At 41.0% G+C, this 25,149-nt stretch overlaps 2 protein-coding genes across 2 annotated transcripts in view; both read left to right on the top strand.

Annotated features, from left to right (window-relative positions):
* The first annotated feature begins 263 nt into the window (after window positions 1-263).
* Window positions 264-6,411, top strand: hrh1 (histamine receptor H1). The gene is made up of 2 exons (XM_047582069.1): window positions 264-695; window positions 2,684-6,411. The coding sequence occupies exon 2, from the start codon at window positions 2,920-2,922 to the stop codon at window positions 4,561-4,563; it is 1,644 nt and encodes a 547-aa protein (XP_047438025.1). The 5' UTR covers window positions 264-695; window positions 2,684-2,919; the 3' UTR covers window positions 4,564-6,411.
* Window positions 6,412-8,729: 2,318 nt separating this feature from the next.
* The window catches only part of atg7 (ATG7 autophagy related 7 homolog (S. cerevisiae)), a 60,151-nt gene continuing 43,731 nt past the window's right edge, over window positions 8,730-25,149 (top strand). The window contains exons 1-13 of the mRNA XM_047583768.1: window positions 8,730-9,218; window positions 10,142-10,352; window positions 10,469-10,523; window positions 12,724-12,841; window positions 12,925-13,002; window positions 13,106-13,222; window positions 13,684-13,830; window positions 14,008-14,096; window positions 17,119-17,240; window positions 18,267-18,357; window positions 18,737-18,881; window positions 21,801-21,959; window positions 24,831-25,025. Coding sequence (XP_047439724.1) covers window positions 10,181-10,352; window positions 10,469-10,523; window positions 12,724-12,841; window positions 12,925-13,002; window positions 13,106-13,222; window positions 13,684-13,830; window positions 14,008-14,096; window positions 17,119-17,240; window positions 18,267-18,357; window positions 18,737-18,881; window positions 21,801-21,959; window positions 24,831-25,025 — 1,488 coding nt within the window. The 5' untranslated portion in view covers window positions 8,730-9,218; window positions 10,142-10,180. The remainder of the gene's footprint in view (window positions 9,219-10,141; window positions 10,353-10,468; window positions 10,524-12,723; window positions 12,842-12,924; window positions 13,003-13,105; window positions 13,223-13,683; window positions 13,831-14,007; window positions 14,097-17,118; window positions 17,241-18,266; window positions 18,358-18,736; window positions 18,882-21,800; window positions 21,960-24,830; window positions 25,026-25,149) is intronic.

The raw sequence follows: 25,149 nt of genomic DNA, 5'->3' as shown, positions 1-25,149 counted from the left end.
TACAGCTGGGGAGGTTGAAAATGATGCAAACGACTCCTGGAACCTGGGCAGTAACACAAATTCGTTTAATTAATTTAATAATATATTTGCTCACTGCTTGCTCAACTGTACTGTTGGAACCATTGCGCTATTTGGCACATGCAGATCTTCAACAATATAGCTCATGTGTCGCAATTCAAAGAATTTAAGATGGCAAGAATCTCTCATACAGGTATGAGAGATTCTTCCCATTTTAAATTCATTCACATCCCGTTGTCGCCTTTCTCTCATCACAACGTATGTGGCGCTGGCGTAAATGAAGCCGTTGAACTCAAACAGTAATGATAAACGATTACAGTAATGTCCAAATTGCGTGGCAAAGAGGAAGTTGTTCGCGGTGCGCGCGTAACGGTCCGGTGAATCATGCGTTGAATCATGGCACCGCAAACCATAACGCACCGTCTCGTCAGGTGAAACGGCATTCTCCTTGACTGTTGCTTTTTTTTATGGCAGGAGTAGGTCAGTGGAATAACACATGAACTCCAAAGTTCAGTCCACAGAGGGACAGAGACAGACAGTGAAATACAGAGGGAGGGAGGCAGACGCTTTCTTTGATATACCCACCTCTGTCCGTCATTTGTTTTCCGATTCTCGCCCGGAATGCTGGTTGGATTAAACACAACTTTCCTGGAAATATGTGTAGGCTACATGCACCGGTAAGTCTGTCCTTATATTCTTGACGTTTTTTTCTTTTTGACTTATGAGACTGAACAACTTTTTTTTTTCTTTCTTTTTTTTTTTTTTTTTAATAAATGGCAGATTCAGTGGCATGTGGCAAAACATTGTCATATCATACTGTTAGAAAATATGCATATTTGCGGTGAAAACTTTTCAAGCGCGATCCTGCATGGTCTCGAACAGGTGGTTCCCCTGGCACTAACTTGTAGCATTTCGAGAGAGAGAGACATTATTCAGTTTGGTCGGTGGGTTCCGCCAGGTCGCCACACGGCAAAAGATAAAGCGATTAATCTCTGTCCCTGCTCTTTCTGTAATGACATCGGACGAACAGTGGCTATTGCACAGAATCCTATTTATGTGCAAATTAGTGCTGAATTAATATCCAGCATTATGTGCGATAAGAAAAAAATAAAAATAATAAAAAATGCGCACTAGGTTTTCTGGTTCCTACCATCCATGGCTAATCCATAACCCATGGCTTTTCTTTTTCTGAATTTCTAGAGTAATTCATATTTGTGCGGGGGTACCCATTGCAGAAACACAGTCGTTACGCACAGCGATACGACATATGTCGGTCACACCATTCAGTTCAGATTCAAAGCCAAAGGGAAATAGTTCTCTTAGTTTTAAATGATTGTGTTGCAAAAATGAAAGCTTGCTATGAGAGGCTCAAATAACGAGGGGCAAAATAGGTAGAGCATGAAGCATATGTTCAGTTTACCTTTGCCTGGTGCATTTTTGGTCTAAAAATTTCGACAAATAACTTTATAAAGCATTTGCTGCAGGAATATTTCTCTGTCTCTGTCTGGACATTTGCACCCTAAGGCTGGAAGACTTTTTCAATACATCTCATCACAGCATGTAAAAGGTATATGTAACAGAAAAAGGTGAAGAGAGAGAGAGAGAGAGAGAGAGAGAGAGAGAGAGAGAACAATGAGCTCATTAGAACAGAGGAGTTGTAATTCCTCCTCTTTCAACTCAGTTTAATATCATCTGATGACTCATTTTTTTTTTTTTTTTTTTTAATTCAGGATGCACCACTAAAACATTCCACCCCCCACTACAGTTTTCCCACTAAACACTTCAGAGACTGGTGTCTACTCCTCCTCCTGAGTCTTTGTCATGAGTAAGCAGACCGTTTTATTCAACAGACAGACACAATTGTGAATTTACAGTCAAGTAACACAAAAGGGAGAAAAAATATTTAGACAAATGGATCCAGTGTAGCATACATGTTACGTCGATCAATGCTGAAATATTTGCCATCAACTGGTATTGACTTGTTTTGTTGTAGTTGTTTATGAGGATTTAGATTCTTTTTTTTTTTTCCCCACATCCATGAGTATGGATGTGGGAAAATTCTAAAAATTCCAGATGACCTATTTCAAGTCAGATGATCTATGAAATGCCATGTGCATCCATGGCAACAGGTTCCTTTCAGTCAATTGTGTCTAAAAATCAATAGCCCCCCCAAACAGATTTAAGTGCTACTTCAGTGACATATTGATTGATAAGTTTTGATTTGAAATGAGAAGAAGTTCTCTGCACACTGAAACACGTTATGAAACATGCTGCTAGAGAGGTTTGTAAAAATCCTGAAAGACATCGATTCCACCCTCGCGCACTGGCGGCATATTAATGGCTCCTTTCCGCCAATGACACAATGTCTCCGACTCAATCTCCTGAGTAAGTGTTAACGAAGCCAGCTGGACAGAGATAGAGAGGGAGGGAGAGTCGTTTTAGACTATTAATACTACACACCCAATCCAAATAAAGTGAAGAAAATACAATAATCTTTTTTTTAGGACTGAGAACTTATCTTCTGAGTGCATCGACTGTTTACTTTATTAATTTGTTGTCTCCAACCATGCTTTTATTTGAACAATAATTCATGTGATTTCCCATTGCTCAAAGCACTCATGTGACCTACAGAGACCTAACATGTGGCTTTCTTTGTGTTTTTCAGATATTTACAGTTGGGATTTACAGCTAAATGGACTATAGATCAAGGAAACTTTGATTAGCGCTAATGAAAGAATATCTTTTATTAAGGTGCGTCATTAAGCTGTGTCACTTCAGTTGAGTAACCATGGGAAACAGGCTGGCTAAGCCTGCTGGTCAGAACAGGTCGACAGTCAAAGACACACCAGCCACCAGCTTTCCACAGTGTGACTGGATCTAGAGGAGCCCATCTCACCTAACATGATGGCATCCGGTCCGTCACCGTCCACGGACCCTGTACATCTCATCACCAGCGGCTACTTCAACTACAGTAACAACAGCTGGACTGCCGTACCTGATGGTGACTCGCTGACGAACAATCACACCTTGACCCTCCATGGCCGCCTCCACAACGCCCTGCTGGGAGTCACACTGGGACTCCTTTCCCTCCTCACCGTCATAATGAACCTGCTCGTTCTCTATGCCGTGAAGCGAGAGAAGAGCCTCCACACTGTGGGGAACCTCTACATTGTCAGCCTGTCGGTGGCAGATCTTATAGTGGGGGCCACCGTTATGCCTTTGAATTTGGTGTATTTGCTGGAGGATGAGTGGAACCTGGGCCGGGCTGTCTGCCAGTTTTGGCTGATAATGGACTACGTTGCAAGCACAGCCTCGATTTTCAGCTTGTTTATCCTTTGTTTGGATCGCTACCGCTCAGTGAGACAGCCGCTCAAGTACTTGAAATATCGAACGCGGGGAAAAGCCAGTGTGATGATTTCTGGAGCCTGGCTGCTGTCGTTGATGTGGATTATTCCTATTTTGGGATGGAGGTCTTTCACACATGTGGACCTTAAACCTGAGGAAGAGAACAAGTGTGATACAGACTTCCGTTTTGCCACATGGTTTAAGGTCATTACTGCAGTCTTCAACTTCTACGTGCCCTCAGTTTTGATGTTGTGGTTTTACACACACATCTATTTGGCCGTAAGGCAGCATCTACGGGACAGAGAAAGAATCATTCATCCAACGGATTCATTCGTAGAAAACGAGAATGGAAGAAATGCTCAAAGCCCTGAGAAAATTGGCACCAAATCACCCAAGAGGGAAAGTGATGTTCAGATTAAACTGTCCAAGCAACAACGCCTGTTGGACCAGAACACACTGGATCAGGTGTATTCCCTTGAAGAGGGCGTTAAAACCAAATCTGCTCCAACGAGAGCTCACAGAAAGATCGGTGTAAAGTGCCAACAGGCGTCGTTGCTCGCCATGACAACAAAGAGACTCAGAATTTCGCGTAGGGTTAAAAGGTGCTCATTGTCTCCTGAGGAGAAGCAGCCAGATTCTGAGATTCCCCTGACCCAGCCGTCCATGCCACAAGACGTGGGTGGAAATAACGAGAACAAATTTCAAGCATCTTTAAATCAGTGTCACGTCACAGTGCCAAACTCGGTGAGCGGAGTCTGCGACATCAGCCAGGTGTCAGATGTGCAGAGATACACGTCTGTGCTCTACAACAACAATAACAACCCTGGTCAAGCTCTGCCCTGGTCGGAGGAAGGGGCGGAGGACGCCAGAATAGACCCAGAGAACGCAGTGACTCTGCGTCAGGCATGGCAAAGGTTTATTGACCAATCGCGTCAGCGCATCCAAAGTCTGAGGATCCATAAAGAGCACAAAGCAGCCAAACAGTTAGGCTTCATAATCGCGGCTTTCTTACTGTGTTGGATACCGTACTTCATCGCTTTCCTGGTCATGGCATTCTGCAGGGAGTGCGTCCACCATGACCTTCACATGTTCACCATTTGGCTCGGCTACATCAACTCCACTCTAAACCCTTTTATATACCCGCTCTGCAATGGGAACTTTAAACGGGTCTTCAGAAACATTCTCAACATCCATTTGTGACTCGTTGCGACAAGAAATGAAGGAAAATAAAGTCAGTGTCTAAATGTTTCTAAAAAAGAATGTAGCAACAGTAGAGTTGATTAAAAAAAAGCCTTAGACACCTTTGGGAGCTTTGCAGATACAACTGTATATGTATTTTTGTGTGCTAGTTATTTCCTGTATGGTCCTGATTTTATTTTTGTAACTTTCAGCATTTTGAGTCAGACTTAAGATGAGGATAATGTCTCAATCTAATGTTGTTTATTCTGTGGCATGTTAATAACGATAAAAATGTGACTCGAACCAGAGGCATTTAAACTCAAAAGAATCCCAGAGTGCTGCTCAGAAACGGGATGTGAAGGAAAACCATGCAAAGGAAAAAAAAAAGTGTTGTTTTTTGAAAGGAATATATGAATCATCTTGAAGCTGATGAAATAAATCAAAGCACTGCCATGAATTTGGGATTTTTTTTTTTTAATTTCTCACTATTAAAACTGGATAGAGCCATTAGCTTTGCTTTAAAATGTCAGTCTAGGAAAAAGACAAATTTCTCTCCTTTGGCACACCTAGTTGGATTTAGAATCTGTTCATCTGTCACTTTATTCCACCATTCTGTTGGCAGGGGGATTTTAAAAACGCCTGCATTACAAGATTTCCCTGTGTTGTTAAATCCTGCTCTTAACACCAGCAGAAGAAAGAAAACTTCTAATCTGGTTCTTCTCATTTATCCTTTGTCATCTGTTTACTGTCCTCATGTAGAATAGGTGACTGTATGAGCAAAGATGTTAACCCAATTTAAAACTGGAGCAAATAACTTATAAATTTCAAACAACATAAAAATGCTCTTTGCAATATAAACTGTTTGCAACAAATCTTGTCAACACAAACATCGTCTGTTTGCATTTCTGTCCGCTGACAGTGGGGATTTCGTTTCATTCCTTATCAGGACCTGACTGTCAAATGCTTTTTACAATCATCTGTTTTATGATGTAGCGATGTAGCACATCCTTTTATGTCATCAGCCAAAGAGCGTCACATATTCCACAATTATGTGAGAATCATTAAATCTGAGACTTGTAATGTATTTTTATTGATTTTGCATCCAGTGCATCCAGCAGGCTCTGGAGAAACAAGGCAGCAAAACCAAAAAAAATAGGCCTTATTTTCAATGTAGATAAACGCGGGTTGTAATTATTTCAAATCTAGATTGATCAAGATACCCCTAATGTTTCCTGAGGATACTGAACACAGACGAGCTGTGAGTCACTACTCAGTCAAATCAAACCAATGAGGCGGGGGCGAGAACTGAGCTGGAAGAGGTGTTGATGTGAAGACAGGTGTTTTTTGTCTTTCCTTCTATTACTTGAAATTTTTACATCTACCACGGAGGCATCTTTATTGGATATTCTATCGGACTAAATGTTTTGTTAATGTGTTTTTTTTTTGGACAGTGTCATAATAAAGTCTAGCTGCTGCCAGCTGCCAGCTCTGTTTTATTCTCTGAGTTTTATTACTGACAATGGAGAAAAAGGCTCTCGAGCTTTAATCAGCATACAGTCTTTTAAGTTATTTTTGGTGGGCTTTTGTCCCTTTATTGGTCAGTTCAGTGGAGACATAAAGAAAAGAATGAGTGAGACAACCAGCAGCAAAGGGCACACAATGGACTCTAAGCCTAAGCAGTGCCCCTGTGTTAAGGACCCTTCAGACCACAGCTCCAAGTTTATTATGTATATACAGCCAAAACTAAAATTGTCTAACAGCTCTGTAATAAATCTACTGGAGGGTTGAATGGTATTGTTCAAATGTAACGTTTACATGAGCTGAATAAATGACAGGCAGGAATGTCCTGTGTGGTGTTTTTGTACAGCAGATAGCAGCGTCACTGTCTTTTGATCGACAAAGAATAAACCTACTCATAGATGCCTGGGTTTCATTATGACAAATATAGACATATGTTAGATGTATACAACATGTCAGCGCAACAGAATGTATGAAACAGAACAATATGATTGTTGTATTATAGGACTTAGTGAATCATTATACTTGATAAAACATCAGACTAGTTCGGGTGCGCGCACTGCACTGATGGCACTAGTTGAACTCTGACTTCTGCTTTTCAGGATGTTGAATCAGTGGTGGAGCTCATTAGTGAGAGGCCACCTTGATTGGTTGCTCTTTTATTTTTCATCTTTACCTCATATGAACACCCTAATACTGGAGCACTGGTTTACAGTGAATACACTGGAGACAACTGATCAGCATGAATCAGGAGAGGTCGGCTCTGTACGATTAACTGTAGCTTCTTAAAGTCCTCTTGAGTCCTAGCTCTTTCAATTCCCCTCTTGAATGACGAATAATACAGGCTATTGTTACCTGTTGGTATGGAGGCTATGGTGAGTTATTTCTTCGCCCGAAGGCAACGGATGTACAGTATGTGCTAGTTAGCCAGTGGCTGTAATCTTCGCATACACAGGCAACAGGACACATCACTATCGCTATACATCACAGTCTGTCTTCGTTGGCATTCATATTCCTTGGTTTGGTTCGTCCAGGACAGCTGGCACACTGTCAATTTGGAGCTTCTGAAGATCTTGGGGGTCTGGGGCTGTTGCTCACTTTGCTCAGTTAATAAACCAACCTGGACTGCTATCTCTCTGTATTCATGAATCTACATTTCAGGGTTCTGTTAATTTATTTCAGAGATTCAAAAGCTAACCTCTTTTTTTTTTTTCATCCCAAGACAATTGTTTTGGATTAGCAGACTGTCTGCACAGTTTGCTCCCATCAGTGGGGATAGCTGCACACTGCTGTGTTTTTATTATAACTAAAGAAGCACCCTCAACAGGCCTCATGTTGGTTGCTGCCTTGGGAACAGCAGAAACACAGGATACAGACAGTTGACTCCGATGGACATATGCTGAACTGTTAGTTGTACAAATATAGCTTTCACACGGCAGTTTGCCAAAATCATCTCCAACGGTAATAAAAAAGGTAAATATAAACTACAGACCCTGGAGAACAATAAAATCCATTGTAAAAACTATTTCATGTCATCAACGTGGGTAATTTATTTAAGTCAGATTGTAGTACATAATGCTAATGGTTATTTTAGAGCAAAGACACCACAGACCTGCATGAATGTAAGTGTTTTTACCTCATACAACCCCTATCACTTTCATTAAGCACCAAACGTTCAAGATCTCAGGCTGGAACAAATAAAACAAAAACAAACAAAACAGTTTCATTCAAACACTTGTATAACTGTAGTCAACATCCATTTGATGGCGCTGATTCGGTTTTGACTATGGCTACTAATCCGTAATAAAGAAAGTGTCTTAAATAGATCATATGGAAATAACAAGTGTAATTTTTCCACTACTTTGAAAATTTATATATATTTAGCATTCTGTAAGCTACATTAAAGACATTAACCTAAATGGAAGATCTATATAATATTTTACTTTCAACCACTTATGTGGTTTAAAATGGCATTAGCTATTTGTTGGGTTCATCAAGTCTGCAGACATAATATACATATAACAAACTGGGTGGTGGTAAATTAGTCTGTCCTTTCACTACAATCGGCCATTGTCCCAAGTAATCCCACATTGATGCATAGTCTGAGTGCTGAAAGTGAATGAAAACCACTTAAAACTATATTTTGAGTGTGGTCATTATTGGAGGCTATTGTTAGCATGGCTGTGATAGCCAATGAATCCTACCCACCAACACGTCATCCGTATTTTTTCCTGGGAATTTCCCTTTTTTTTTTTTTGTTATCAATATAGGTTTTGTCTGTTGTTTAAGTACCTTAAAACTCTGTGAATAAATAAATGTACGCGGAGATCTGTAATGAATTTTAGTTGCAATTTTATTTGTGTCCCCTTCGTTTAAAAATGAAAAAGGGATTAACTGCTGAGAGTTACCAGTCCACTTATCTTTTTTCATTAAATTTATGCACATTGTCTGTGAACGTTCTTGGTCCTTCCATTACACCCAGGTCATGATATATCCAAAAAGTGTTTTTTTTAAAAAGGCATCTGGACATCTGACATATGACAGGGTACATCACTTTAATACCTCTATACATCCAACTGCGTCTAACACATTTCAACCAGTTTCACCACTTCAACCACTTGCCTTTGGATATTATCAGCACGTTCGTTTTTCCCAGCAGTATAATTTTGACACGGTCCCTAACAGGTAGTTGCATTGCTACGGTGTCCAGATGGAGACAATTTCTGGTTTTTCCGGTGACGATTCTGATGCAAATTAGCTCGTAGCTTCTTTTCCAGATTTTATTTTAGGTACGATTTTGTCTGTTTTCCCGTTTCTAAGTTTTGTTTAGGACCTTACCGGCAAAACCCACTTTTGGGACATAAGACTACTAGATAGTCGGTGGCTTCCCGGAGCCTTGTATCTCTGTACTCATCTGTTCTCCCCGACATGAAAAGAAACGGCGCGTACAGGTTTCTGTCAGTTTTCTCCTGCTTCATCGTTTGTGTGTTCTTGTTTTTGTTTTGGTTCTTTATATTTTACTCAATGATGCTTGCACCATAAAACGGCTCGAGTGTAGCAGATGAGCTAAAGTGACGGGCTACTTACCCACAGTGCACCGCGTTATTGACAGGTCCCATGATCACATGATCAACTTCACCAGGAAGTAAGAATTTATGGTAAGTGCACAAAGCCTGTTATATGTTTGCAATAAACGCGCCCTGTCTTGACTAAAACTAACCTGAATTGTTTGCTTCCCGGCACAGCGTTGTCTCGTCTTATAATTTATTTCCCCTTAGATTCTCGTCGTGTTCAAAAAACGTTTTCAGTGCTTGTTTTCTCTCTGTCTCTCTCTGTGGTCTCTGTTAAAAGTTACTTTTCCTTAATTCAGTCAAAATTGACTTAAACTATTACTACAGCATTCTGAAACCCTCCTGAGATAATCCATCCGGCGTTTGTGTGATCCATCCAATATTTGACATACATTTTAACAAGTCACTTATTGCAAAATATTGCAAAAAAATATTGCAAAATCAGATATTCCACAAAGGGATGTATAATATATACAATACGTGACACTGTCCTTATTATTACTTTTATTTTGTCACATTTTATTTCAGACAATGATTAAAACCAAACCAGCTGTTCCATTACAAAATCATACCTTGTATAGATCTATGATTTCTTTGACACTGTGACTGAAGATTGGGAAACTGAAAAAACAAGCTGGTTTACATAAGCTGTATCTCTTTGCCATTTTCCCTCACCGGGTTGTAGAAAAACCTGCACGATCTGAGCTCAAAAGCTCAGTTTTGATGCGGAAAGCAGTGGCTGCTGTCCCAAGCCAAAGTGAGCCCTAAGTTCCTCTTTATGTCGAGGCACCTTACGCAGCACCTGTGACCATTTGTGTGTGAATAGATGAAGACAGTTGTACATTTCTTTGTTCTTTAAGGTCAAAAATTACAACACAGAGACTTAATTTGCCACAATTGTCATTGCTTATTCATGTTAAGCCTCCCTGCTCTATCTGTACGTAAGCTGTAACTCATTATGAAGCCTACGTTGTTTCACAGAGTGTTTCACAGAGTGTTTCATTTCACAGCTTGTAGAACTTGGCTGAATTGCCTGCCGTGAAGTTGTGATGGCATCTGACATAAGTGAAGGGTCGTCATCCGCTGCAGAGACAAAGCTGCAGTTTGCTCCTTTCAGCAGTGCTCTGGAGGCAGGCTTCTGGCACCAGCTCACTCAGAAGAAACTTAATGACTACAGATTAGATGAGAGTCCCAAATGTATCAAAGGATATTACTACAACGGTGAGTAGTGTGGCCAGATGGTCTCATTAGAACGATCACTGCCAAATGTAGCCTTCACATAATGAATATATGTCATTATGTGAATTTCAAGTTTTGTTTGCATTTATGTCTGATAGGCGATCCAGTGGGTTTGCCTACTCGCCTGACCTTGGAGTTCAGTGCATTTGATGGGTAGGTATGATGTAGTAAGTTGTGTACACAAATATTAATCTGATGTCAGACTTTTCTGTTGCTGTTGAGTCTCCACATTGGACTTTACAAATGTAAATAAAGCCGCCAACTAAAATCACACATTTTTGAGTTTTAATTCAATTTAATTTAAGTTTTAGATCTCTTATTTTCCTGGGGAAATTTAAGCTTTCTCTAGTCCACTAATGTCAATAGAGAAATGTCATTGGTCAGTATACTTTCTATGGTATTCCAGGAGAAAGTGATGAGGATGTTGGTAGGCAGATGTATCCTTCCGATCCTGCAAAGGAAGTGCAAATGATGGTTCGCTTGTTTTATCGGAGATGAAGTGTTCTGAGTCTGTGATAGATTGTTTGTTATGTGCACTCCCAGGAACTTGGTGCTTTCTAGCACATCCCCAGCTGCGTTGTGAATAATCAGTGGCAGGGTGGGCTCTTCCTGAAGGCAACAGTGAGTTCTTTTGTTTTGTCGACATTCAGGAGAAGGTTGTTGCGGGTCTGGTCATTGTTGTTCGGAATCAGCCCCACTGCTGTAGTGCCATCCGCATACTTTATGATGTGGTTAGTATGGGATGTGGCAACGCAGTCATCTGTCATCAGTGTAAAGAGTAATGGACACAGAACGCTGCCTTGAGGAGAGCCGGTGCTCAGGGTGATGACTGAGGAGGTGTTCTTCCCCACACGCATGGACTGGGGCCTGTCAAAGAGGAAGTCCAAGATCCAGTTGCCCAGGGGTGCCAGTTTGCTTACCAGATTCTGGTGAACGATGGCGTTGAAAGCTGAACTGAAATCAACACGCAGCATTCGCACATGAGTGTGGTTTGAACGATACACAAAGTGAAACAGGTCGAATGAGGAGGGGAGGAGGGAGGTTATGTGCTGCTTTATCAGCCTCTCAAAGCACTTCGTCATTGTAGGAGTCAGTGATCTGTGGCGAAAGTCATTTAGGCTGCTCACTGAAGACTTTTTTTGACAGTGGTATGATAGTGGCCTGCTTGAAACAAGGTAGTGGCCTGGTTCAGGGAGGTGTCCATCAGAACCGAGGCCAGCTGGTCCACAAACTCACTGAGTACTTTCCCAGGAATGTTGTCTGGCCTTGCTGCCTTTTGGATGTTTATTATTTTCAGGGTCTTGCGGACGTCAGCTATATTAAGCTGCAGTGCTTGCTGTGTTGCTGTTTTCCTTGCTGGGGTGGTTCAGTGCATCAAACCTGCCAAATGAATTGTTGAGGTCATTTAAGAAGTCACTGTCATCCTTGCAGGGGTTCCCTTGTAGTTTGTAATCACCATGCCACATATTCCTTGTGTTGTTTGGGTCATGGAAAAACTCCATGGGCGCGCTTTGCTTTCCTTATAGCACACATTTAAAGGCAGTGTCCTGTGCTTTTGGCATAGCGTGTACTTCTCAAGTCATCCAGGGTTTGTGGTTGGTCTGGGAAGTGATGTTCCTAATGGGAAGTGATGTCCTCAATGCACTTCTCTATATATCCTCCTGACACACATTCATCCACATTGATGCTTTAGTTGTGTGTTGCTGCTGCTTTGAACATGTCCCAGTGTGTACACTCAAAACAGTCTTGTAGTGCTTCCATAGCACCATCAGACCCCCCTCTCACCTGCTTCACAGAGGGCCTCTCTCACAAACTGAGGCCTGTATGATGGGATGAGTCTGACTGAGAAGTGATCTGATGAGCCAAGATGGGGATGAGGTACTGTTTTGAATGACTTTTCGAGGTAGAGGTCTAATGTGTTCTCCCCTCTGATTGGAAACTCCACACATTGATGGAAATGGGGGAGGACAGTTTTCATGTTGGCCTGATTAAAGTCCCCTGCAACTATGATAACTGCGTCCAGATGAGTGCTTTTTAGAGAATACTCAGAGCCTCTTTGGTGTTGGCACTGTGTGGGATGTACACAGCTGTGGCGCTAACTGTGGTAAACTCCCTAAAGCTAATGACCTGATATTGCAATAAAGTAAATTAGCTTCAGGACCAAAATATTGTTGCCCTTCGTTGGTACTTCCATAGTTTCCATTTAACACAGAGTTTGTTTATTTACTTCCAAATGAGGAGAAGCGTGAACCTTTACGCTGCGTTCATTTATACAAATTGTAGCAGGCTATTTTCTGCCTAAAACATACAGTGTAATCCGAAGGTATAATTTTGTTTTGTTTTTTGCTGTTAGTGATGGTCCAACCCCAGCTCGCTGCTGCCCGGCTGTCGGAACGCTGTATAACACCAACACACTTGATGCCTTTAAGACCATTGATAAGAAGGCTCTGCTGGAGAAGGAAGCCAAGGAGGTAAAAGGCATCCAAAGGGAGCTTAGTACAAACACCTGCAGCAGAGTGACTGTAAAAGCTTTTCACCTCCTTTTGTTTTGCAGATATGGGATGCTATACAGTCCGGGGCTGCGTTGAAGGATCCATCTATCCTCTGCAGATTCGTCCTGCTGACATTTGCAGTGAGTGCAAATAACGTCCAATAAATCTATTATTTCTTCTTTATGTGTGAACGTCTTTGTAGTTTCCCTTTTTGTCACTTTGGCCCCTTTTGTATTTTTCCAGGATTTGAAGAAGTACCATTTCTACTACTGGTTCTGCTTCCCTGCACTTTGTTTCCCAGAGGGGATAAAAATTGTCCAGCAGCCGTCTGTCCTGGAACAAGTTTTCTCAGCTAAACAGGTCAGTTAACGGGGTCAGCATATTCAGAGTTGTCCTCCTCTTCTAGTTCTAGTGTTGGTGTTCAGTACACTATCTGAATTCTGTGAGCTTGCTTCAACTGCTTTCAATTACACATGTCGGCCTAAAATTGAACTTTTATTTTTACTTTCATGTAAACCTTGCTCACTTCTTTATTAAGACCTTGAGGCAGTTGCTGTCTATGTAATACACTTTGAGGCATCTGCCACTGAATCTGGTATAGACTTTAAGCCGAGTATGCGTTTGTTGTCCTAACAACAAACCTCACTAGGGTATACCTCACTAGTGAGATTTACATAAGACTGTTTTTATCTGAAGACATGTTGCTTGTTTGATTGTGAATTAAATTCTTTTTTTGTGATCACAATCATGTAGATACAGCAGAGTTTTCTGTATTATTGACATTCTGTATAGTATTTCTAACTAATTTCCTCCTGTTTCAGATGGCAGCCCTGCAGGAGGCTTATGATGGCATGTGTATCAAAATGGAGACCACTGCAGTTCCTTACTTCCTGTTGAAATACACAGATGACTCAGTTCAGATGGCTCCACTTGCAGACTGGGAGACATTTTTCTCTGCTAATAAGAAGGTAGTGGGTTTTCTTTGAATGTTCTACTGTCATAGATTGAAATACTGCATATTTCCATTCAGTTCATGTAGATAAGCTGAAGACTTTTTGCTGTAGTTTTAATGGCTCGTCTATTAGAGTCTACTGTATTGCACAACAGCATATGTAATGTAAACAGACCTTGTTTGGTTTTTGTAGGTGACTGTGGGCGTCTATGATCCGTGTACTCTGTCCCAACATCCGGGCTGGCCCCTGAGGAATCTACTGGCCCTCATAGCTAACCAGTGGTAAACCCTGTTTCCGTGTGTAAAATGCTTGCGCTATATGTCCTCATTGTGAAACTGTTTTGCGGTGTGATGAATTTTATTCCGAATGTTTTTCACCTCAAACAGAGTGTTTTATGTTGGCACAAATTGAAAGACAGGAAATGGGCTAATTTCCTGATCCTGAAGTATCAGGACACAAAGACTTGACTTATAGGTTCTGTACCAACCAGCAAAAAACAATGGCATTGTTTAAATAGCTTTGAGTGATCAGAAAATCTAAACTGAAGCTTTTATATCCGATAAAGAACTTCTTGGCTGCTTTTCTTTATCACAGCAGAGTGTAGTGAAGACATTTTTTTGTTAACCTATGCCTGACCCATCTGTGACACACACACACCAGCTGCTGTCTGTGGACACTATACGTTATCTTATGGTATGCAGTGTATCTGCAGCGTCTTGAACCCTCTGAATATAAATTAAGTTTTTTATTAACCTAGTTTTGAAAGCTTTATTGCGTACTGTGGAGTTTCACTTTTTAAATTCTTACTTTGGCCAGTGTTATCAAAAAGAGAAAGTCTGCCTCTGTGTGTATTTATTGTTTCAAAGAGCAGGGACAGACTTGGAAGTGCAATAGTTGGAGAGATTTATCAATTACTCCCACTGCTTAATGGTTTTGGTCTTGGCATCAAGGCGAGACATGAATTAAACACATCACTGGGCGTCTTGTTTAGTGAGTAACAGATTACAAACGTTATAAATTGTGAGGTTACGGCTCATAAATTGCTAAAGATAACAGACTCAAGTTGAAGTAGTGGCGGTGTACATTTATCTCTCCTTTTACCCTGGATAAATACATATACAAATATATATTCTACTAGAATATTTACAGAAGAACTATTTCACCACACTGGTGGGGAGTTGGTGTGCGCTGTGCCATGTATTTAATCATTTAATCAAGAATTCTTCCCTGAGCTTATTCAAATATTTGTATAAGGATGGGAAGCCTAGACGCCAGGTGCTACAGATGCGATTTTAGGTCAGTTGGTTTTGAGATTTTGCAGGAATTGCTAGAAGTCTCATTTAGTAGCACAGTTAACATGCCCTGGGAACTTCTACCACCCTGACCTCCCCCTTAAACAGTTTGGATGCTGTATCTCCCAATGTCTTTGAATTGTGTAGCTGGCATCAGTTGTAAATTGAGCACATGGTTTTAAAACAATATACTGTTTAGTTTTTAGTTTCACTTGATACAATGTATTTTATTTATACTATTTTGTTTTACCCTCTAAAGCAAAGCTGGTAGAGATCTCTAACTTTACCTTTCTTCTGGCAGGAATAACCTGTAGGTCTCCAGATTTTCTAATCTACTCTGATTATGTCTGATATCTGGTTATGTGCTATTTCATCACATCATTCATTGGGTGAAATTTTCACATGTTTTCATTTGTACTATTTTTAGTTGTGTAAAGGTGGTTGTATGGCAGTTTAACATAACTAAAGTAAAGAAAAAGTAAAGACATACTGCACGGGAAACCGATCAGGCATAACATTATGACCACCTTCCCTATATTGTGTAGGTGTCCCTTGTACCTCCACAACAGTTGTTTTGAGAAGAGAGTGGACATGGGCATTCCGAGGGTGTCCTTTGTGTCTGGCAACAGAATGTTGTTAGTGGTTTTTGGTTTTGGTGGTTAGTAGGTCCTATGGGTTGAGGGGAGGGGCCTCTGTGGAATATACCAAAGATACTTAGTCAGTTTGGGATCTAGTGAATTTGGAGGCCAGGTCAACACCTTGTGCTGTTCTTCATGTTTATGTTTCTAAACAGTTTTGTGTGTGTGTGTGTCTGTGTCAGGCTGCATCCTGCTGGGGATGGCTGCTGCCATCAAGGATTGTCATTGCTATGGGGTGGTGGTGTCTGGTACAGCTTCCTAAATATCTTGTTTACTCTCCGCTAATGGTGCATTCACAGTGAACACGGAATTTGCAGGTTCTTGTTACTGCTGAAAAGTTAAAGTGAAGAAAAGAAGGGGGAGAATACCTGGGTTTTGTTGTGTCAGGTGTTAGTGAAGTGACCAAAAAATAAGTATCTGTCAAAGTAAAATCTTTTTATAGTAAAACTTAATTTCTGCTTTACTGTGTTTCAGACACTGTTGCCTGTCCTCCTTCGTTTCATTTGTCCCAAACTAAAGTTGTGTACACAGTGATGAAATAAAAATGATACATGCAGAAAAAAAGCACAAGAATAAATGTTAAACATTGTTTCCATATGAATTTAAATCAGTGTTGTATTGTAATGCAAATATTAACAGAGCATAACACTAGACATGATAATCAGCTTTTATTAGCTAATCTCTGCACATTGATCTCAGTAATGTCACAGAAGTGAGTAAAACACTGTTGCAGCCTATCACTGTGTTTCATCACCGGAGAATGTCAGTAAAATTACCCCCGCCTGTAATTATAGCTCCATTAGCTGAAACGGTTATTTTAGGTCACCATTCTCCCTTCAGTGCTTATTTTCTCTGGCACTTGTTCGGTTATTTCAAAAAGATTTTTATTGCATAAAGAAGGAACTCCCAGTTGAGTTTAGCAATAACGTCCTGCGATGCCAGGGGCTTATCAGCGGCGAATAGTTCAACGTCACGCTCTGTCTTTCGTTTTTTTTTTTTTTTTTTATCTAACACAAACCTCATCAGTCTTGTGCTTCACCACGCTTTCTCTCAGTGTGAAACATAAACTGTTGACACTGACTTGGATGGGTAAAGATAGAATTACAGTGCAGCCGCGATGTCTCCCTTATTCACTCGTTTCACTGGAGTCTGATTGTGTAAACTGGCGGTTCAGCACCAAATTAGGTGAAATGTGTTGGTCATGTGTGAGCTGTTTCTTAAGTCAGAGGGAGATGAGTTGTTACACTTTAATTTTCCTGTGACTGTTGGGCAAGGGTTTTTATTTCACCTTCACACTTCTAACCTCCTGTGCGCCTGCGCTTGATGTGTTTTTCTAATTGTCTGTCTTTTATTTGTGTGTTTGTGCGTGTCAGGGGCTCTAAGCTGGACACAGTGGAGGTGCTGTGTTTCAGGGACAGAACTCTGCAGGGAAGCCGCTCCATTCACCACAGTGTCATCTTCCAGGTCAAACTACCTGAACTCCCACACAACTCAGGTGAAGCTTTTCTCTTATGTGTGTTGTGAAACATGAACGTGTGTCCTGGCTTCCCTCTGTATGTTAATGCATACGTGTGTGACCTTGTGCGTGTCTCTGACCTTGTGTGAACTTGCGTGTTTATTGTGACTGATATGAGCCCGCAGTCTATCTTCTTCCTCTTCAAGCCGCACTAATCCCACAAATTGTCTCTATTATTCCTTCACCTGCTGAATAAGGAATGAAAGTAATTTAAATGGTAATAGCAGGCTGGGAAAGGGGCTGTGATCTGTGACGGTTTCTGTCGAGTTCAGATGGGATATCTTTGTTTACCTCAATCTAGCTCGTCAGCTTCGTCGTGGCTTCCAGTTAACTCGCACGGGACGTATTAATGCAACGCAAATTGATTCAGCTATTGAGTTTGGTTTTGCATGGACACAGTTGGTATTGTTTTGACAAATTCACAGAGGCCCAACTTTTCAGATACACTAGGCTTTGATAAGCCTCCATCTCCATGAAAAGGGAAAGATAAATGTATCCCATAACAGAGTGATTTATTAAAATGCGTTAAACCGAAGTTTCCCATTGACTGCGCTGCAGGATGTGTGCATCTAGCTGCCAAAAGAGTAAACGAGGAAGGCAGCTGCGGCGTCCAGTGTAACATCACAACTGTGTGGGAGTGCCGCAAATGAATCTGTTATCCGCTGAACATTCCTGCACCACTGTCTGTGACGGGACAAGCCAGAACTACTATACTAAGACAGTTTAATATGATTTGAATGTAAATTAAATAAAAGTGCTGGTTTTTGATTTATTCAGAGAGCACGAGGTTGAAGAAGTTTACAATATTTACTGGTAATCTTGGAAGATAAGTTTATCACTGAGATAATGATTTGTTGTTGGGATTATCTCTTCTTCCACTATTTTTTTCCCCAGGACAAATTTATATAAAAAACTCATATGGAAGTGGTTCAGTTAAAACCCCACGCAAGCAGTCAGGTGATTTTTATTGTCTTTTTGAACTGTAAATCTGTCTTCCTTTTATAGTGTGCCCAAAGAGTGTAGGTTGGGAGAAGAACCCAAAAGGGGCCATGGGACCCAGGATGGTCAACCTCAGTGAGTGCATGGACCCTAAAAGGTAACATACATCATTCAGATGTGTTGAAGTGTATGTGTGAACGTAACAAGGCTCATGACAAGGTATAACTGTCTCATTCACCTGAATAAAACCAGAAATATCATATCTTACTGGAGGATTGGCTGTCTCTAGGTACTGAATTTTATGTATGGTGAAATTACGCTGCCAGAAAAATGCAGCCATTCAGATTTGTTAAAAAATAAACACGTATCTGTCTGTGAGAATCACACAGTCAAAAAAGACAACTGCATTTATTAATTGCACTTATTTGTGTGATAATCATGAGCTACACACACACACACACACACACACATTCCAGCTGTGCATCTCATCAAACGACCGCTGAGGTCTTCATATGATGTCGATGGTTTGCCCCCAGGCTTGCAGAGTCCTCAGTGGACCTGAACCTGAAGCTGATGAGATGGAGGCTGGTTCCCTCCTTGGACTTGGACAAAGTGGTCAACACAAAGTGTCTCCTCCTGGGCGCTGGGACGCTGGGCTGCAATGTGGCCAGGACTCTCATGGTGAGGATGAAAAAACAAATGGACTGATTGACAGAGAGATGAAAGTTGCTGGAAGTTAACATTGTGAAAGTTTAAATGTGCCATATTGAGATAACCACCTTGGTATAGAACATCTGTTTTTACGTCTATGTTCTGTCACTACATTTGCTGGGGCTCAAACAGTATCTTATTTGACTGCAGACAGCAGTTCTATGCCTCCACAGTCAGAAGGGTCAGTGCTTTGCTCTTGCAGTTGCTGAAACTGTTACACAAGATTGATGTTTTTTTACACAAGGATATTGTTATCCAACAAGAATACTCTGTTCTGTACAAAAGTCTCCCAACATCTACTACCAAGCGAGCAGGCTTGAACTATGCAGTTAACTGCGAATGACACTATGTCAAAATCCTACCAGTAGAGTGTCTAGATTTAATTGTAATATGTAACTTTTCCAGCCTGCCACCAGCACTCTCACAATACTCCGCCTGCCAGTTCCTGGTAGTGTGCAGTTTGGATAGAATTCTTGATGGATAGGGTTAGGGTTATCTGTCTGTCTCTGGGGTTAGGGTTATCGTTACCCTAACCCCAGAGACAGACAGATAGACAGATACTTTATAATAATTTCACTGTGCAGGAACTCAGCATACCTTACAGACTAAAACAAGCCACAAAAATGAAATAGCAAACCAAAAAATCTGTATACACAATATTTACAAGAATAATAAAATGAATTAATGAACCAAACAACCATGTGCAAAATGTGCATTAACATTAAGTCCAGCCCAGTGTCATCTGTCACACATAGATCGTATGAGGAGTTGTACAATCTCATGGCTGAACAGGAAAGATTTCCTGTAGCGTTCCTTGAGACAACGAAGTTGTCAGAGTCTCTTGGAGAAAGTGCTCCGTTGTCTGTCTGTTGTGTAGTGGAGAGCGTGGTCGGGGTTATCCATGACTGATAACAGTTGGTTTATTGTCCTCCTCTCTACCACCACCAAGTTTCCTGTTTGCAGCCAATGACAGAGACAGCCTTCCTGATTAGGTTATTCAGTCTGTTGACATCACTGGCTGCAATGCTGCTCCCCCAGCAGACCAGAGCAGAGAAAAGGGAGCTGGTCACAGGTGGTAACAGATCTCCAGCATCTTACTACACACAGTCTGCTACAGCCCTTCTTGTACACAGCTGTAGGTCCTCCACTTCAATCTGTTGTCGATGGTCACTCCCAGGTTTTTGTACTCCACCACCACCTCCCATCCTCACCAAGGATGCTCAGTTGCAACCCTTCCTCCTGCAGTCAGTCGCCATCTCTTTGGTCTTGTCCATGTTAAGCAGGAGGTGATTCCTTCCAGCCCACCCAACAAATCTGTCCACCAGCTCTTTATACTGCTCCTCTCATCCACCATTCACTCACCCTATAACTGCAGAGTCATCGGAAAATTTCTGTAAGTGACATAACTCTGTGTTGAGCTGAAAGTCAGTGGTGTATAATGTGAACAGGAATGGAGAAAGTCCAGTGCCCTGTAGGGCTCCCACACCCACTCACCACCACACCAGACAGGCAACAACCCATTGACCACCCCCTTTCCACCCATCGACCAAGGCTGTTGATGTTGAAGCCAATGGAGAAATCAAAGAATGTGAAGATAAGGATGATCTCACCTGTGGGTCAACACAACCTCTCCAGAACCTTCACCACACGGGATGCAAGGTCCACTGGACGGTAATCACCAAGGCCAGATGGAGACAACCTCTTGGCCACGGGAACTAGGCAGAGGGTCTTCCAGAGGAGCGGTACCCTCTCCTGGCTGAGGCTAGGATTGAAGGGATGTCAGAGAACAGCATAGTAACTCACTTGACTGTCAGTGCACCACAGCTGTAAAAAAAAAACAAACAAACAAAAAAAAACCATCCAAGGTCAATTTCACTGATAACTGTTTTCTGCTCTATATAGTCTGCACCTTTTTATACCAGGCAGCGCAGATAACCTTCACCCAAACAGATCTGCTTTTAATCTACCAAGGATTTATTTCAGTCTTGTCTCCACCTCGCTCATTGTTGCTGAACCTCCCTTGAGCTCCACTTTTCACTGTCTGAAAGCATACCGTGAAATTAACTGTTTACTGTAAATGTGTCCATGTCTTGCTTTGCGTGTGTTGCGAACTTTAGTATTTGGAGCACATACAGACCACATCTATCTACGTAAAACCCCTGACCAAGCTGGTGCTTGTTAGGAGGCTGCAGCAACCTTGTCAGAGGCAGTGACTTTAGATGTCTTCAAATTATTAACTTGAGAAAAGGTTGATTTTCATCTGGTAGCCTTTTAAATTTTAAATATTTTCCAGATACCATGACCTGCTACTTATGAAGTCATTAATTAAAAATTTAAACAAAAAAGTTAGATTCTTTTGAGTGTAACTACCCTAGAATGATTATTATTTTGAATGAGTAGAACAAATTAGTTAGTGTTTTTCTTTGATTGTGATACAGAGCTAATTGCCAAACTAAACAAATGAGCGCTCCAGTGTTGCCTGCAGGTATAATGTCCATTTGAATTCACATCTCTGCTTCTCTATTTTAGCTGTGATTTACTTGTGCATAGCACACTTTCTCAAACAGTCTGTCAGTCACTGAATAAAAAAAGGCCTTGGTGTAATTGATAGTATTGACCAGACTATGTATTACAAGAGAGTGACATTAACGAAAAACTGGAACTATAATAATACCCTTGTATCACTTGCATCCGTCGTATCCGAGGTAAAGTTGAATAGGTGCAAGTATTAATTTTGAAATGCACACGGGAGCACTAACATCCCACTCACTGTCACTGGAGCCGCTTCCAAAGTGCAGCTCACATTGTTCATGCCGTTAAACAGCTGTTAAGTGTCTCCAAATAATGCGGTTGAAAGAAGATTCATTGTGTTTCGCCTTTGTTCTGCAGGGATGGGGGGTGAGACGCATCACCTTTGTCGACAATGCAAAGATCTCCTATTCTAATCCAGTGCGACAGCCACTCTATGAGTTTGAGGACTGTCTTGGAGGAGGCAAGTCCAAAGCCATGGCGGCTGTTGACCGACTCACCAAAATCTTTCCCGGTGTGGTGAGTCAAATAATAACACTCCATCTGCAGATATTTATTTCTCAGGAGCTTATTCATAGTGTGATCATTGTACATCGTCTTGCAATGCTTGTAAACTAAGAATGCAGTCACATCAATATTTTAGATAATCTAAGACTGATTTGATAAAAATGTCCCAGCTTCCCAACATTAGATTTATGGAACATCATTTTTTTCCCGAACGGGTAGTTTAAGTAACAAAACTAGCATTTAAAGCGTTAAAATCCTCAAAATGATTACCAAAGATTTTTTGGTATCTTTGTAAAGTGCTGAAATGGAATAAAAGATTTATGCAGAGAAAAAAATATTTTTAGTTATTTTTTTTTACCAGTTTTTTGGTCATGGACATTTTGGGTAGTAAATATTTTTCACAGCGTTCTGTTGACTAGATTATTTATTGATTTTTTAAATTTCAAACATTGTGTAGATAGAGACTTTGTGTGTGCCACATGCACTGACACAGCCACAATGAGCCAGACGCAGAGGAAAAATTTGCTCAAATGGACGAAAATGTCCCCAATGATACATGAGGACTAAGATGTTATTTGTGAAGTTGTTAAAGTTTTGTGATGAACCGTTACCTGCGGTCAAGTGAACATTCATTTCTTTTGTCATATATCCGATATTCTTGCCAATATGCATAACAAGAGTCCTGTGATAGGAGGACACATCCCAGCTGGTGCGGTGAAATCTTTGCAGCCCCTCAGCTTCTTTTCAGCTTGTGAGCTTCGATTAAACTAGCAGCAGGCCGTCTCACAGTCCCCAGCTCACCCGTCTCCTCATCTGTCTCATCTAACAGTCTGATTCGCTCTCTGTCTGAAGGATCTAATCCTCATTTCGAAGGTATTGACCTTGCAAGGCTTGCGATCACGACACCTCTTAATAGGGTGTTCCTAAAATGAGAACAGGCCTGGTTAACGGTGTTACAGGCGACAAGACCTGTGGTGTCGTCATTAAAACACACACACACACACACACACACACACACACACACAACTTTCCTGTCATGGACTTGATTTATAAGTCTTCCCCTCTTGCCTTTCTAATTTTTTCTTTCCCTCTTATTCACTTGGGGATAACATACAGAGAGGTTGCACTCGGAAGACTCTGCACTGTCATGACTTGTCTAAAGAGTTTGTTTGTCTTCCCCCTAAACATCCATACACCCATTTCTCTCTGTGTGGATGTGCGCCTGCTTCTCTTCCACATTCCCTACATGTACTACAAACACAGGGGCATCAGGTGCCACTGTGAAAGATTGAAAGAACTGTGAGCACAGAGAGCTGGGGAGCAAAGAAATGCATTAATCAAACTGAGAGGATGCGGTTCAGACAAGGTCACAGTGTTGAAAATGTCAGAGGCGGATTTCATATTTTGACTGTGGACAAATAGTATCATCTGGCATTTACAGAGTAGTTTGTAGTACTGGTTAAGTTTTGTCAACATCCAGAGCTCAGATGGTCATGAAATGCTGTTTACCTTTTATGGAATTTCTTCTGTTCTTGTTGTTTTCATATTTCTCTGCTTTCTGCTATGAATGCACAAAGTAGGAACTGAACTGTGATTAGCAGCTCAGCAGCTTGAACCCCCCACCCCCCACCCCCAACTGCCTAGCAACACTTACATCCAAGTGAAATGTAAATTCAAGATTTGATTAGCAGCTCCCACTCTTGAAGGCCAAGATGCATTCAGTAAAAATGGCATTTCTTGTTAAAATCTCACACCTCATCTTTACCCTTTTCTCTCCTTCTCTTGATTATGAAATCAATCTTGACATTTCCATTTGCCTCATGGAGTACCCAGTCCCTGGAGACAAACACAGTAATTCAAGTTTGGGAGTGGACAGTGAAATGCATCAAGTCATTGAAGCCCCAGAGGCGCCGCTTTTCATTTTACCCTGCTGTGTTTGGAAGGACTTTTTGGCAATATAAAAAATAAAGATTTAGGACTTTGTTTTTGTGGAGTTGATTTATAGAGGACAGACAAATCTACACGTCTATATTTTGTTCCCAATATGTCTGTCAGTCAGCAGCAAGCAGAGCAAAAAATCCAGAAAAATGCATAAAATAATAGAAAAAATAGTTCGTGGCCACTGAGAAAAAGCACAGATGTGCTTTATGATTGCTGCAATGTTCAATTTATTTTTGAAACAGTGTCAGAAAACTGGTAATTCAACTGTATGATCATTTTAGAGGATGCAGTTAAAACAGTAGAAACATGTGTCCTTGATATAATTCAATAGTACTACAAATCGCAACCTCCATAATGAAAAGTTCAACTCTCAGTTATTTAAACAAATCCTGAATACCATGACCTTTGTGAAGCTAAAATTAAGAAAGAAAAATAAGAATGTTTTCATTGTCACTAGTGTACCTCATGAACTGGCAAGTGTATGTCATATATGATATATACTAGAATAAAAATAAATATAAAATAAAGAATGTTATATTATGTGATGAAGATGTAAATGTCCTGAAATGACAGATGCACTGTGAGTCAATGAGTCAACTAAAAAAAATGTTCCTCTGTGTTTGATGCCAAACATTTTAATTTGAGATTTTTGAAAAATTCTGGCAAATCTGTAATTGTTGAAAAGACTGGTTTTGAATAGATTTTGCAATTTTATATTCAATGGGGTACTCAGCCTCTAATGCTACTTCCTGTCCTTATTCTTTCTCTGCCTCTTTTCAAATTCAAATTCACATGCAAAAACACACACAAAAAAAATGATGAAGTGGTTCAATTAAAATGTGAACTCATGCATTTTCTAAAACAGGAAACATAAAACTGTTAAAATGTATTGGTTTGTTTGACATGGTCCCTCTCTTCCTCCTCTTTTCTTTCCTCTTGCAGAACGCAGAGGGTTACAATATGAGCATCCCGATGCCTGGCCACCCTGTCAATTTCTCTCAGGCTACTCTTTCCCAAGCCCAGAAGGATGTTGAGCAGTTGGAGAGGCTCATTTCAGAGCATGATGTGGTCTTTTTATTGATGGATACGAGGGAGAGCCGCTGGCTGCCTACAGTGATTGCTGCCAGCAAGAGGAAGGTAGGAAGGAGGGGTACAGCATGTACAATGAACTGGTTGGGCCGCAGGTGGGGTTCTATTAAAGCGCCACTTATAATATTTTGCATAGAAAGAAAGAATGAATGAATGGCATAATGACATGCAT

Source organism: Mugil cephalus, chromosome 4, assembly GCF_022458985.1.
Source record: "Mugil cephalus isolate CIBA_MC_2020 chromosome 4, CIBA_Mcephalus_1.1, whole genome shotgun sequence".
NCBI classification, from domain to species: Eukaryota; Metazoa; Chordata; class Actinopteri; order Mugiliformes; family Mugilidae; genus Mugil; species Mugil cephalus.
The sequence above is the reverse complement of the archived record's forward strand: the minus strand, read 5'-3'. Positions and strand labels throughout refer to the sequence as shown.

Coding starts and splice junctions, on each gene's coding strand:
- hrh1 (XM_047582069.1), top strand. CDS start 2,920: ATGATGGCATCCGGTCCGTCACCGTCCACGGACCCTGTACATCTCATC.